The sequence below is a fragment of the Mustela putorius genome, unplaced genomic scaffold (assembly GCF_011764305.1).
Source record: "Mustela putorius furo isolate JIRA1106 unplaced genomic scaffold, ASM1176430v1.1 tig00000095_pilon_pilon_pilon, whole genome shotgun sequence".
NCBI classification, from domain to species: Eukaryota; Metazoa; Chordata; class Mammalia; order Carnivora; family Mustelidae; genus Mustela; species Mustela putorius.
The window spans coordinates 9,012,649-9,027,404 of record NW_025421280.1 but is presented as its reverse complement, the minus strand read 5'-3'; the positions used below and the strand labels follow the sequence as shown (position 1 = coordinate 9,027,404).

Here is a 14,756-nt window from a genome sequence, read left to right as displayed (position 1 = left end):
AAGAGAAGCCTTTCTGCTGCCAATGGGGAAACTGCTTCTGCATGAAAACCCATCTCAGCCTCATGAAAAGGTCTCTTTCCAGAAGAAAAGCTCCAAAATGGGCTGAAAATACAGCACTTGTATTCCCGTCACAAAATCAACTGGATTAAAACAGCTGAAGGTTCTCCAAGAAACTGTGGTCATGGAAGTCTAAAGTAACCTAGACACCCAGCAGCCTCAAACAGGCTACTGAGGCCTCCTCCCAAGCAGCCGTTGATAGGAAGCTAAAAAATAATTAACAAATGTAGCCAGTAGTTACCGTGGGCCTGATACTGGGTGAACAATGGGTCTCATCTAACCCCTCCCACAATCCTATGAGCTGAGTACCACGATTATTCCCACCTGAGGGTTAGGGAAACCAATTACTATTGAGACCAGGGGACTTACTGGAGGTCAGAGGTCACACAGAAAAAAAAGGAGGAGCATCAGTCCACAACCCACACACAGAACCACTACCCCACAGGCCTCTGGGCAGAAGTTGACCCCAAGCTGCTGTGTAGGGGAGAAGCTGGGAAGCACTCTCCAGTTTGTGACTCTGCCTTTCCCACCCCTGTGAACCCAAGAGATCAGAAAGGAAGCAGTAAGCGGTCAGGCCATACTGGACTGGGTTTACATTGTGAGGCTCCTATACCTAGTCCATTGACCACCTACTTCCACATTTGGGATGTGCAAGGGGCCAGCTCAGACCACACCTATTTGGGCTACAAAACTGGCAGTGATGGATGCCTCCTTCCGCCCTTTCCATATTTATAAGGTCACCTGGCCTTGCCTCTGAGACAGAAGTTATTAAATGCTTGGGAGCCATAAGGGCTGTGCTCAGTGCCTTGAAACAAAGGCAAGGAGGCTGCCAGACCTATCAGAGGCAGGAACAAAAGCATTTAATTTCTGAAGGAGATGCCTGGGAATTTCCTTGTAACTGGGTGCCCAACACACATTACCATTTGGGAGAAAGTAGAGAAGCACGCACAGAGGGGTAGAATGAAATCAAAGCAGGCTTCCCCCCACCCCCAGCCTTGTGTCCAGAAACCGCCCACTTCAAAGGGCCATATGAGTGGTGGGGAAAAGGGAAAGATGCACTCATCAAAGAGAGAACATGTTAGGATGTCGGGGAATATTCTGTCACTGGTTTTTCCTTTTCATGAAAGTCGCCAAAAAGGATCCACTCCCTTCTCCTTACGTCATCCAACTGAGAGCCTGCAAGCCTGCACCCCAACTTTTTCCAACCAAAGCCCCAGCAGCCAGATGCAACGGGAGGGCACCCTGATCCCACATCTCCCAAACATAATCATTCCAATCCAGGCTAGGGCTGCCTGGAAGTCAACATTCACGGCACATTAATAAGAAACATCTGGCCACCGAAGAAGGTTGACACAGCGCAGGCGGGCAGTAGTGGATTTGTGGGTGGGACCCAGAGCTACAGGGACTGAACTGAAAACACAATTGGGAAACACCAGCACGTCCAAGGTATCCTCCACACACTGCCCTGTGGCCCTCATGCCCAAGCTGAACCATTTGGGGCTGAGCAACTTAAATACACAGAGTGTGGGTAGGACTCAGAACCCTCCCAGCAGGGAAATGCAGCCTGAGCCAGGCTCTCCTGCATCCCCCAGTGTCTGGCCACCACTTCCACCTTCCGATATTTGTAGCAGATGTAGCCCCAGTCTTAAAGGAACAGCCTTTGCATTCTTTCCATGTGACTTACAAGTGAGATTTACAAAAGGAGATAAATATAGGCGTTTGTGTGAGCGTGTATATATATAGATAAGATACATGTTTCCCTGCTCCCCACCCCCGAATTGTTATGCCTTTAGGAATCAGAGTTGATGCCTCCTACCTCCATTTATGCAAGGCGAACCCGGGGCACTGGTCACCACACGCGTTACACGGCTGGCCTCTCTCTATCCGCCCCAGTCCAGTCAACTTCAAAACAAAAAGACAACACAACCATGTTTCCACCACGGGGGCTACCTCCAAAGCCCCACTGGTGTCCCAAGCAGGATGACCTAACCCTCCCATCCCACCTTATCAAATTTGCCTCCAATGCTCCTCTCAGTTGTGGGGGACGCGGGGCGGGGCGCTGCCGGCGCCCCAGAGTGGTCTCCCGCATGGGGAAGGGTGTGTGGACCCAGGCGGGCTACCCCTGACGTGGGCACCAAGCCACCAAGAAATGGCCATGGCTGGGGCTTTGTCTCCCCCAGACACCTTGGTCGCGGGTTTCTAAGAAACAAAAGCAAGACCTTTCTGTTCCCCAGGGTCCGGGAGAAGCGACCATCGCGCATTCGCCTAGAGCCATGCCGGTGCTCCCGGGAAGGGGGCAGCACAGGACACCCCAAAAGACAGCCCAAAGTCAAGTCCGCGGCTAGAGCTCCGAGAGGCTGGAGAGCTTAGATACTGTGATTCGGGAAAAAGCGAGGGAGGGGGCTTTCCCGGGCGCCCCCGCACTGTGACTTACAGGGCCACCGCTCGGGGTCTCGCTCTCGCCCAGACAGGGGTTTCCAGACTTAACCCCTTCCGCGCCTTGTAGCGCTCCCGCGAGCCCCGGACGCGCCCTCGCCCGCGGGGCCGGCTTACCTGGGGCCACAGGTGCGCGGCCGTCAGGCGGGGCGGGAGGGAAGCCGGGCAGGGGCGCTCGCGGAGGCCCAGGGGGACCCAGAGACCGGCCCCGCTTAGGTTAGGGGACACTCACCGAGCGGCTGGAGAGTCTTTTCCGGGAGCTCCGGCTGAACATGGCCGGGCGCCTCCTGCACGCAGCGCCGTCGGTCGGTCTGTCCACGCCGCGGCGGGGAGGGCGGGTCGCCTGGGCGGGCACGCTCGGCGGCCCGTGGCCTGGCTGTCTCCGCCTCGCAGCCCCGGGCTCGCTCCGGAGCGCACGCTTCCCCCGCCTCCCTTGCTGGTGCCTCTCGCTCTCCCGCCGGCAGGTCCCTCCCTCTCTCCCGGCATCCCCCCGCCTCCCCGGGTTCGCCCCGCGGTCCGCGGGCTCTTCCCATCCCTCCCCCGCACCGGCTGCGCCTACTTTCTCCCTTCCCCGCCTTCCCCGCCGGCCGGCCGCCGCTGCCTCTGGTCCCGCACCTGGGCCCGCCCACAAAGGCTCGTCCCTCACCCTAGCCCAAGTTAGGGCAGGGACCACTTGAAGGCCCCCTGCCGCGTGGGCCTGAGCAGCGGCTGGAGGTGGAGGGATGGGGGGGTTAAGGTTTTTAAATGAAGTCATAATTCACTTAAGTAAATTGCAGGGCAGCATTCTGCCAGTTTGGGCAAATGCACGCAGACCTACAACAGCCAGCATAATCGAGATCTAAAAGGGTCCCCTCACCCTCAAACGTGGGCTATTTTAAAAGTTAGTGACATGCCTGGCATGTATTCACTAAGTCTGAGCAGATGAGAAGGATACCCTAAGCCCCTACCCCCACAGCCCCCGGAATACAGCAGCAGCTGAGTACCTGTTGAACCCGCGCAGGGCAAGCTCTGACGCTCCCCCTCCGCCCACCGCGGGCCCCTGCTTTTCCCACCGCTTGGTCGCTGGTGATCTTCCCCAATTAACTGCCTTTGTGATTCCGTCTCCTTATCGATTAAACAAGGGTATAACAAGAGTCCTAATCTCACAGTGCTGTTGAGAGAGATGAGCGGGCCAGGTACGGCTGTTAATAGATGTTATAACAGTCACAGACTAAGGGTTCATTAAAGATTAACTGTCACAAAAAAAAAAAAAAAAAGGAAAGAAAGAAAATTTTGCCAGTACGAGCGTATAGACCAGGCTGTCCACTTCCCACTAATGTGGGAGCTTAAATACCACCTTCCCTGAGAACGCTGACCCCTATTGTAACAACCTAAGGACTCCATAAATGTCAAAAGGAGACACTCTTGGTGTTGTCAAAAAGATACTTCTCTGGGCTTAGTGTTTTTCTGGGTGAGACATTGAGCCTGAGAGCTGAAAAGCTGTGTGCTGTCTACGGTACCGCAACTGCAAAAGTGTGTGTGTGTGACCCAGCTTAGACACCTGATGTATATTAGCGTTTGCTGATGCTCACTGGTGCCCAGAGATTAAGGTTTGATTTGAGTTCCAGGCCAGAACAAGGGTGAGGAAAGTGCAGAGCGAAATTTACAGGGGACCCGAAAAACTCAGGAATCGAGACTAACCATATTTTTATGGAGTATTTAATGTAATTGTAATGAAGTGTCATGTAATGCAATATTTTAAAGTAATTAATGCAAAAAAAATCAATATTTTAAATAAAGACCATATCCTACCCTGTACTTACCTGTCCCTCCTTCACTTGCCTCACCATAATCTTAGCTCTGGAAAAAATATTCCAACGCTTAACGGCCTAAAGGGGAGACTCCTTTCCATTGCCTTTAGCTATTTACCCAATAGCCCCCTCTCCCCAGCACCAGTAGCTGTATACTTGCAGAAAGTAACTGCCATGGCTCATTCATCTCTTTATTGGCACAGGCCTAGCACAGGCTCTGGGTCATTTTAAATGCTTGACAAACGTTAAATGACTAAAGAGAAGGCTGTCGTTTTTAGGGGCGGGAGGCAGGGGTGACGGCAATTAAAACCCCAGGTGCTCATCAGTACGGGTGCAGAGGGCCCACCTGGCCTTCTCAGCAGGGCGACCACATTCCCTGCTCCGTGCTGCACCGTGCGTGGCCTTCTACTGGCAGGTGTGGGTCTGGACGGAGGACCATGTTCTCTCTGTGGATATTGCCTACTTGTATTTTAATTATGAAATCTGTTAGCAAAGGTCAGGAACAAAACCAAGGCATTACCAGTCTCTGACAGATGGAAGGAGCGTATCCGGAGGAAGCAGCACCTTCTTCAGATTCCTTGGAAGGAAGTACAAGGGTCCGTGGCAATAGTCCTACCTCCGGATGGACGTGGCTGTGAAGGATGTAACAGTAATTGTGTCCTTGGGGAAAGTGGTGTGGGTGATCTGGGCATTTCACTTTCATTTCTTGGTTAAAGAGGAGAGACCAAGAAGATGTATGTCGTCTCCCTGTGTTGTCTGATCAAGCCACAAGCATGAAGCCCAATTCCACCTCCCAAACCCAACCCCAAGGACTTCCCCTGATATTGGCCATTTAAATGGGGGCACCTGGTTGGCTCAGTGCGTTAAGCCTCTGCCTTCAGGTCATGATCTCGGGGTCTTGGGATCAAGCCCTGCATCAGGCTGTCTGCTCAGTGGGGAACCTGCTTCTCCTCTCTCTGGTTGCCTGCTTGTGATCTTTCTCTCTCTCTGTCAAATAAATAAATAAAATCTTAAAAAAAAAAAAATCCCTGACACGGGGGAGCCTGGGTGTCTCTGTCAGTTAGGTGTCCAACTCTTGATTTCACTCAGGTCATGATCTTAGGGTTGTGAGATCAAGACCCGAATCATGTGTTCTCTCTCTCTCTCCAATTAATAATGCCTTAAGATTAAAAAAACCCTGAATCTATGTAACATTGCATGTTAATCATACTTCAATTTTTTTTTTTAAAAAGCAGGGAAACTAAAAAAAAAATTTTTTTTAATCACCCCCTGCTGGATGAGTCCTCCTTGGCTTATCTCCTCGGAACAGGAGCCAGTTTTCCGTGGGCTTACTTACACCTGAGGCTCCCGTTTGAGAAGCAGTGTTTTACTTCTCTAGTCAACAAGCACTTTATCTTGCTTAGGAAGATAAAGCTTAGTAACCGGGAAGGAAAACTCATTCTCCCTGTCAGCTATAGGTGAACAGTAGGCAATTTTATTTTGCTTTGTATCACTGCATTTACCCTGCATAGACCTCTTTGATGGGTGCTCTTTCCTCATGTCTCAAGGCAGTGCAATTATGGATGGAACCTGGAGAAATCCTCCTACAGGATTATTGACATGGAAAACGTCTTTGCTATCATACAATGTGGGAAAACAAAACCAGCAGAGGCTGTCTGGCTTTAATTCATCTTAAAATAGACATCAAGAGACTGGAAAGACACACACAAAATAAGGTGTTTTTTTTTTTCTTTTTGCTGCTTAAATGTATTTCCTGTGATGAGCAGATGCTCATTTTATCATCAGAAATGTAAAATTATTTATCTGAATAGAAAATTATGTCCTTGTTGCCTGAGGTCTTCTGATAATCAAATCCGGAACAGGTGTAGCAAGAAGCTGTTGGTCTCCTCATCCTTTGGTGTATGCATGCCTGCCTTCTGTGTTTAGGCTTTTCTATTTTTCCTTATATGAATCTGAGACTATTAAGCCAGGTGAAGCCTCCGACATCCTGTTTCCACGCACCTGCAGCAAACCTTAGGGATGTGTGCACAGAGCGCTTCCTAAAATAGGGACTAAGAACAAAATATCTCAACACAGGCCCACCCAGGTGCTCATCTCCTGCTGTTACCTACTGGAAACAATCCTGAGGGTTGCAAAGCGGGGGGAACCTCCCTGAACTGGCAGCCAACACTTAGAAGCTCCATGAAAGCATCCCCCCTAATCAGAAGTCTACAAAAGAGTATTTGGGAAAAGTGAGGCTAGCCATGGGTGGTGAGGGAGTTGGCAGGGGCGACAAGAGAGCTGAATCTCTCCGTGGTGGGATCATAAGGAGCTTTCCTCTTTCATTCCAACCAACTCTTCTGTAGTCTACACATTTTCTTGTATGAGCGTGACACTGATATATATAATCAGAAAAAAAATTAAATCAGGGGCACCTGGGTGGCTCAGTGGGTTAAGCCGCTGCCTTCGGCTCAGGTCATGATCTCAGGGTCCTGGGATCGAGGCCCGCATGGGGCTCTCTGCTCAGCAGGGAGCCTGCTTCCCTCTCTCTCTCTCTGCCTGCCTCTCTGTCTACTTGTGATCTCTCTCTGTCAAATAAATAAAATCTTTGGAAAAAAAAAATTAAATCAGGAGAAAACTGTAATAAAGAGTATTGATGGGCTAAGTATTTCACAAGGCATCAAGTCATCTTAAGTTTATATTCTCATATCTGTAAAGCAAAAATATTTGAAATGATAAAAGGTACTATGCTAAGCATCCTACCTCTTCTCTTTAAAAATCCTTAGAATTCTGCAGAGCCATTGGCCTGGCTTATCCTAAAAATTAAATTACAAAGAAACCACAAACACATGGTTAAAGAATTATTGTGACAGTGCTCTTTCTAAGAGGAAAAAGAAAAATCACAGGTGATCTAACTGCTTAACATTAGAGGATCAGTTAAATGAATAATAGTGCAACCATCTAATAGAATTCTACTCGAACATTAAAAGTAACGTAGAGGGGTGTCTGGGTGGCTTAGTGGGTTAAGCCTCTGCCTTCGGCTCAGGTCATGATCTCAGGGTCCTGGGATCGAACCCCGCATCGGGCTCTCTGCTCAACAGGGACCCTGCTTCTCTCTCTCTCTGCCTACTTGTGATCTCTCTCTCTGTCAAATAAAAAAATAATAAAAAAAAAGAACAAAAAAACCCCTTGTTTCTTGTATAATAAAAAAGGTAAAAATATATATAAAATGTGTAAATATTTGACTTTTTAACATTCTAGAGCACTAAGTAGTCCTAAGTGGTAGAATATAGATGATTTTTTTAATCTATCTATTCTCAATTTCTGCAAGAAGCTTGAGTTATTTTGAGTGAAAAAACACTTCTAAATTTGAAAATATAATGGGTTTTAAATATGCATATGTAGTTGTTTTATATGACAACTACTACTATTCTTTCAGAAGGAGAAATTTCAGGTTTCATTTCTTTGCAATTTTCTACGTTGTTTTCCCTATGACATGCGTGTCTTTGTAACAACAGAAAAATACTCCTTTTCCCTTCTGTTCCTCCCTTTAACCATGCCCTTGAGGACTTTATAATACTGTGCTCCTGGAATTCCCAGGACCCCTATAAAAACACAAAGATGCAAAGTTGGCTTTTTAATAACTCCTTATACTGGAGTTGCAGCCTAGTGTTTCTGAAATACATTCTTAAGTAACAGGCTGGAACTCCAAGACTCACAGGAAGGTCAGAATAGGACACAAACGCTCACTGAGGTCATGTGATTTGCTCAGTACCCTGCCCTATTGATAAGTGGTTCCAGAAGGAACGAAGCCCAGCTTTGTTGTGCCACGTTTCATGATCCCTTACTGCCTATGAGGGATAGCTTCCATTAAAGTGCTCTTTCTCTCCTTGTCTGTCTCTCCTTCTCTCTCTCTCTCTCTCTCACTCTCTCTCTCTCTTTCCCTCTCTCGCAATTTCCCTGTCTCCTCCCTGACGTCACTCCCCTTGCCCCCCACCCCCCAGAGAAGTGTTCAGGTTCCTCACGTGCGCCCTGGGGTGAGAGCTGGTTGCATCCAAGGGGCATCTTCTGATTTACCCAAATGTATCTTTGAAGGTCCAGTTCGGGTCTGAGGAAACAGTTTGAGAAGGTGAGTGACCATTTTTCCTCCTCGACTGCCTGCTTCCCCAGATCCCATCAGCCTCTTTTTCCCCCTGCTCACCTCTCAAGGACCCACTTTCCGTCAGCACTCAACTTGGTGTTATATCATTTTCCCAAGTACCTTCTGTCCAATAAACAGAAAGGAACGGGAAAGAGAAAAGAGCTTTCTGGCACCCATTTCCCTCCATTGTCTGGTCTACGCCTGTGAAGCATTGTGCCAACAAGGTCTGACACAGGGAGCAGATACCTGGATGTTGATACCTGATTCTTCTCGGTCCTAACTCCAAACTAAATTCTGTGCCCTGCCCGTCTCAGTCTGTCTGCTACTTAATGGCCTCCTTGTCTCACACAGACACTATGCTTATGCTTTATGATGGTAGAAGGGGAGAGGGCTCACTTAATGAGATTTAAACACTCACGACGACATAGGTCCACAATCAGGACATGAGAATTATGGCTGCAAGGTAGGAAGCCTGGCTTACAAGAACCCTTCACTCCTGCCCTTCAGTACTGAGCACTGTAGAAAGAGCAGCGAGCCGCAAACTTGGCTGGACATCAAGAACAACCTCGGAGAACTTTCAAGAATCCCAGTGCCCAGGCCACACCCCAGGCCAATTAAATTGGAATCTCCAGGGGCCTGGCCTGAGCACAAGCATTTTCCTTTTTTTTTTTTTTTTAAAGATTTTATTTATTTACTTGTCAGAGAGATAGAGTGCACCAGCGGGGGACGGAGTAGAAGGAAAAGCATGAATAGGGAGCCCAATGTGGGACTCGATCCCAGGACTCTGGGATCATGACCTGAGCCACAAGCAGATGCTTAACCAACTGAGCCACCCAGATGTCCCAGGACATAAGCATCTTAAGAACCCCCTGTGTGAGTCTAAGGTTCAGGCACAAAGCAGAGCTCTTGCCTGTGTGATTGTTTAGGCAAGGGCTTCAAAGGGCCAGCTCCTTTGGCTATGGTTTGCATTGGCTATGCTTTTTGTGTTCCTTCCAGAAGCTGTGCCCTGCTCTGAATTTAACAGAATATTCTAACATCCAGGTAACAGTTTATAACATGCAGGGTTTCCCCTGCTATCCAAAAATTCACTTTATCCTGCTTCACTATACAAAAGACCTACATTAGTACCTGCTTTCACTAACTGAAAGAAATCTGAAGGTGATTTTTGCATTTATGAAATGCTGAAAGATTTCATAGGAAGACTCTACTTTGAGATGACAGGGAAAACATGTCTACCTACACAGTTGGGTCCAGATTTCTAGAGAGACTTGTGTTTGCTATGCCTGGGTCCAGGCCCCCCATTGTGGAGCAGCTAGGACAGGGCCAAACTCTGATCCAAAGGAGTAAAATATTGTGAGGGGAATTCAGGAGAATTCAGGAGAATCTCTTTATTGGCTGTGTGCATAGGCATTCCGGGGGAGAGGTAGGTCTTGTTCGAGATGCTGAGCTGTGGCGGATGCAGCCTCCATCCCAAGACAGAGGAATCGTACATAAAACTCAGTATTTGCAGACTCTTGGCACACCTAGATTCTAGAATGGGGCTGAGCTTTGTGTCAAAGCTGGCAAAGGGCCACCTCTGAGCTGGCTTCTGGGAACAAGGAGACAGCCTACCACCTGGGCTTCAGAAGTATAAACTCAATCGTAGCAAAACTATTTATGTGCATTGGTCCGAATTTGTTGGATCACCTGTGCTGGGCTCATGGCTCCCTCCCCCACCCTATAGAGACCCACTGGACGAATTACTGGACCAGTAACTGGACAGGTACTGCTACCAGCCACAACTGGCTTCTGTGCTCCAATGAAAATCATTCAATAACCTCTGTGAGCATAGACAGCAATCAAATTCACAAAGCTGATGAAAGAAAAAGAGCCTCCGATTCCCAGAAACGGCATGGATTTCACAAACAAATGGCTTCAAAGGATTAGACCTAAGTTATCATCTCAGGTGAGGCCGACATTTAGTGTTTTGTGACAGCTTCATCAAATGGATCTGATTTTTCAAGATTTCAACCCAGTGGCTTCCCTTATATGCAATTTCCATGATCTGTTTTTTCCTTTTTTCCTTTTTCCTCAACCAGCAGCCCCTCAAAACCCAACCTGATTTAATACCTTGATAAGACCCTTTCCAGATTCTTTCCCACTGGGAAAGTTGCCTCTTTTGTCAAGCCCAGAGGTTCTGAGCCCGGGCCGCATATGACAATAACCTGGGGAGTTATTTTCTTTAATATGTCAATGTCTGGCCCCATCCCAATCAATTAAATCAGTATTCCTGGGGTGAGACTTGACAATGGATAGTTCTGAAAGCTCTCCAGGTGAGTTTAAAGTCTAGTCAGCCTTGGAAACCTCCAACCCATCTCTTTTTCCATGACTTCTGTAGTCATCTGCCTAGATTCCCTTTTGGGCTGCCTATTCTGCATTACCCTTATCCTACACTTCCCCCACCCTCTGAATTCAAAGTAGATATCGAATCTCAGCTCAGAAGAGGGAAACACAGAGCAGGATAAGACTCTCTAATTTCTTGCTCTTCTAAGGTGATGTCAGTGATGGGCAGCTTTGAAATTACCCGGAAGCTCATTTAAATGACATAATCCTATTAAATTGAATCCAAATTTAAACAAAATCCCTAGTCAATCAAATGCATATTGGAGTCTGAGAAACATTGTAGTAATTAACTCATACACTCACATCCTCACTACAGGACCACCCTAAGGCCCCTCCTTGTTGGGCCAGTCTTAGAAATACGGGCTCCGAACCCTCAATCCTCTGAGGTACTGACTCTGTATGAAGCCGTGTCCTAGCTGCTTTCATAGACGTGGGTTCTTGCTACAGCTTCAGGAGGTAAATGTACTATTATCCCTAAATGAAAGAGAACAAGACTCAGAGAAGTGAAGTGACTTGTCCAAACTCATAAGTGATAGACTCGAAATTTTGGTAGAGGTCTGTTTGATTACAGAGTTGGTTCTCTCTCTCTCTCTCTTTTAAGATTTTATTTATTTATTTGATAGAGATCACAAGCTGACAGGTAGGCAGAGAGAGAGAGGGAAGCAGGCTCCCCACCAAGCAGAGAGCCCGATGCGGCGCTCCATCCCAGGACCCTGAGATCATGACCTGAGCCGAAGGTAGAGGCTTTAACCCACTGAGCCACCCAGGCATCCCACAAAGCTGGTTCTCTTTACAATAAAACAGGTGTTGTGGTGCTTTGTCCAGAAACAGGTGGGCACACAGAGTGGGTGAAACAGTGAGTCATCCTAGCCCTTCTGGCTTGGGACAGAAACCCACAAGACTCTGTCCCTGACACCACAGAAGGAGAGACCAGTTGTTCTCCTCTAGGAGTGAGTCATCATCCCACCTTGGAAACGAAAGGAACATTGAGTGGCAGGCACAACCCCGCTGAGAAGCACCCCCTCTCCCCACCAGTTCCCAGAGAGCAGTCTGGCCCCTTTCTCGGCGGAACCCTCCTGGACATGAAGTCATTTCCTCTTCAGCAGAAAATCTGATCTCTTGAGTATTAAAACTTACACTTTTCTTTCGTATTCTCTTCGAAGCCAAAAATCATCAAACCAGATGGCCCTTTCTCTGTCATGTATGGGACATGCACAGTTTAAAATGGTTGTAAAAAAAAAAAATGGCAGTATTGAATAGAACTGAACCCTCCTACATAGCATATAGCTGAGATCGTTATGTCCAAGTCGCTCATGAAGCTACTCTTAGTTTCTGGCTCACAAAGCCACTTCTCTCATCTTTTAAAGTGGATAATTAACACCACAGATGAGGTTAAAAAGTAGATCTCAGCAGAGGCCTTCATTGGCATTCCTTGAGCTTGTAAAATGAATGAGTAGTGGACTGAACTGTCCTCTCTTCATAAAAGCAGTTGCCAGGACTATGGGTCTGTATAGTTCAGGGCTGCCTAGCCCATCAAGTCTATCTGTGGAGCCGTTATTTCTTGCTCACATCACAATCTAGGGCAAGTGGACCAGAAGAAGAAAGGGGGAGGGGGAAGGAGGTGCTATGCTCCACCCAGACCTCAGGCTTCCGATCTACCGTCTTGCAGAAGTGTTCTAGCCAATAGGGCCGTCACTAGTTTTATGTGCTCTTCAAACTCATCAAGAGTAAATATTCACCTCCTCAGTTACACTAGACACATTTCCAGGTCACAATATCCCCATGTGATGAAACACTGTTATATTGAACAACGCTGAATAGAAGCTTCCCATCATTCCAGAAAGTTCTATGGGATAGCTCACTCTAAACTTCAGAGTCCTCCACTGGGTTGTTTGTATCCTACAGGCAGGGAAGAGGAGAGGGTATGGAGGTTAATGAGGAAGACTCTAGTAAGGTGTGGGAATGGTGACATGTTTCCCCTTAATTCCAGCAGCAAAAACTCAAGATTTGGCCCACCTTACTGCAAGGAACCTGGGACGTGTCTGCTAGCTTTGTGCCTAGAAAGAAGCACAGACATGGGTGACCCCTGGGCATCTTGTTGTAAGGGCCTTATGGGATATGTGATACTCCATTCCTTGTCATTCTAGTAGGATAAGCCACGCTTCTAAGGAACCTTGCCTGACTCTTGATTGTTGTAGATGTAAATTCTTGGTGAAAACAAAACAAACAGAACCAAACAGTAATTAAGGAGTTGGTGAGGGTTGACTCTTGGGTGTAAAATCTTTGACTACGGTCAACCACTTCACTTGACGAAGAAAGTCTCGGGACGTTCATCTCCCCAGTGGCAAACTACATGGAAAAGAGACTCTGTTTTTATGTTCTAAATCAAGGTTGGTGAACTTTATGTGTAATGAGCCAAACAGTAAATATTACAGGTTATGTGGGTCATACAATCCTTATCACAATGACCCGACTCTGCGACAGTAATGCAAATGCTTTCACAGAGAAACGAGTATGACTGTGTGTTAGTAAAACTTGATTTACAGAAGTAGGTGGTAGGTCAGATTTGGTCTGTGGGCTTAGTTTGCTGATTTCTGGCTCAGTGGGATAAGCCTCTGCCTTCAGCTCAGGCCATGGTTTCAGGGTCCTGGGATTGAGCCCCACATTGGGCTCTCTGCTCAGCAGGGAGCCTGTTTCCCCTCCCCCCACCCCGCAGGCCTCTCTGCCTACTTGTGATCTCTGTCTCTGTCAAATAAATAAATAAAATCTTAAAATAAAACTTCATTTATCTATTTTAGAGACTGGGGATGGGCAAAGGGAGAAGGAAAGAGAAACCCAAGCAGATTGTGTGCTGAGCACACAGTCAACATGGGGCTCCATCTCATGGCCATGGGATCACGACCTGAGCCAAAATCAAGAGTCAGACACTTAACCACCTGAGCCACCCAGGTGCCCCTGATTTCTGCCCTTTTACAAGGTCCTCTTCCCTCTCTCGCAAAATCACCCTTCTCTTCTGCTCATATCTTCCAAAAGAGGAAGGTAAAAAGAAAATATTACTGTGTATGTAGAACCAACATTCCGGGTTAAGCATTTCACTGGAGTTAATTACATTTCATTTAATTCTTCCAGCCCTTTGAGTTATATTTTGTGATTGTTCCCATTTTACAGATGAGGAAGCTAAGGACCAGAGATGTTAAGCGGCATGCTTGGTGAACACCTAGCAGGAAAAGGCTGAGCTGGGATCAAAGCCATGTTTGGCTAATACAGAGGCTGAGATTCTAAGTGCATAATAGACACTTCACTATGAATCACTGGGGCTCAGAGCACATTGCTTACTATCCCCCCAACATGGTAATCAGGAAAGAATTTAATCGTAAGTACCATAAGACAGAGGAATTAGAACAGGAGATGGAAAAAGATTCCAAATAGTAGTTGATGGGCTTTATTTGTGAACACTGGGGCAGGGGGTGGGGGGTGGGAGGGGGATGTAGAATAAGGACAGAGCATATGAACTATGTAGTGGTCTATAGTCTAGCAGTGGCAGATGGAGAAATCATTACTGTGATGAGCTCAAGGCTTATTAATGTGCCCAGAGGTAGCCCTCCCCCATCAAATTAGAAACAAGGAATTTTATCTTTGACATCAGCTCTCCTATCCCCAGTTCCTAGCCTTTAAAAAAAAAATGCAGAATCAGGACATTGGATATAGAGAGATATATTTAAGTGGAATGGAAGAAAGGAAGGAAGATTTTTGTTGGGCATTTTCTGTGCTCTCCCTTCTTGTAGGAAGTCTGGGTAGTGAACAAACCAGAAAGAGAGAGAGAGAGAGCGCAGAGAGGAAACAGCCAGAGAGGTAATTTACACAACATATTGTTTAGAATGAACAGAGGTAGAAAAAAGCCTGAAAGAGCATGTGGACTGCTCTTGGATAGACTTGGGTATGGGGCAGTGAATGAAAAGCTCTGGTATCAC

General features: G+C 47.2%; 1 protein-coding gene across 2 annotated transcripts in view; it reads right to left on the bottom strand.

Moving 5' to 3' along the window:
- Positions 1-2,965, bottom strand: part of PRICKLE2 (prickle planar cell polarity protein 2) — a 318,505-nt gene extending 315,540 nt beyond the window's left edge. Inside the window, exons 1-2 of one of the 2 annotated variants that reach the window (XM_004738303.3) lie at positions 2,726-2,965; positions 1,874-1,959 (exon numbers count right to left, since the gene is read on the bottom strand). In XM_004738303.3, the coding sequence (XP_004738360.1) occupies positions 1,874-1,959; positions 2,726-2,767 (128 nt within the window). In that variant the 5' untranslated portion in view covers positions 2,768-2,965. Of the gene's footprint in view, positions 1-1,873; positions 1,960-2,725 lie in introns of those variants that run through there. The other variant, XM_004738306.3, reaches the window with a different exon arrangement.
- Between the last annotated feature and the right edge of the window lie 11,791 nt (positions 2,966-14,756).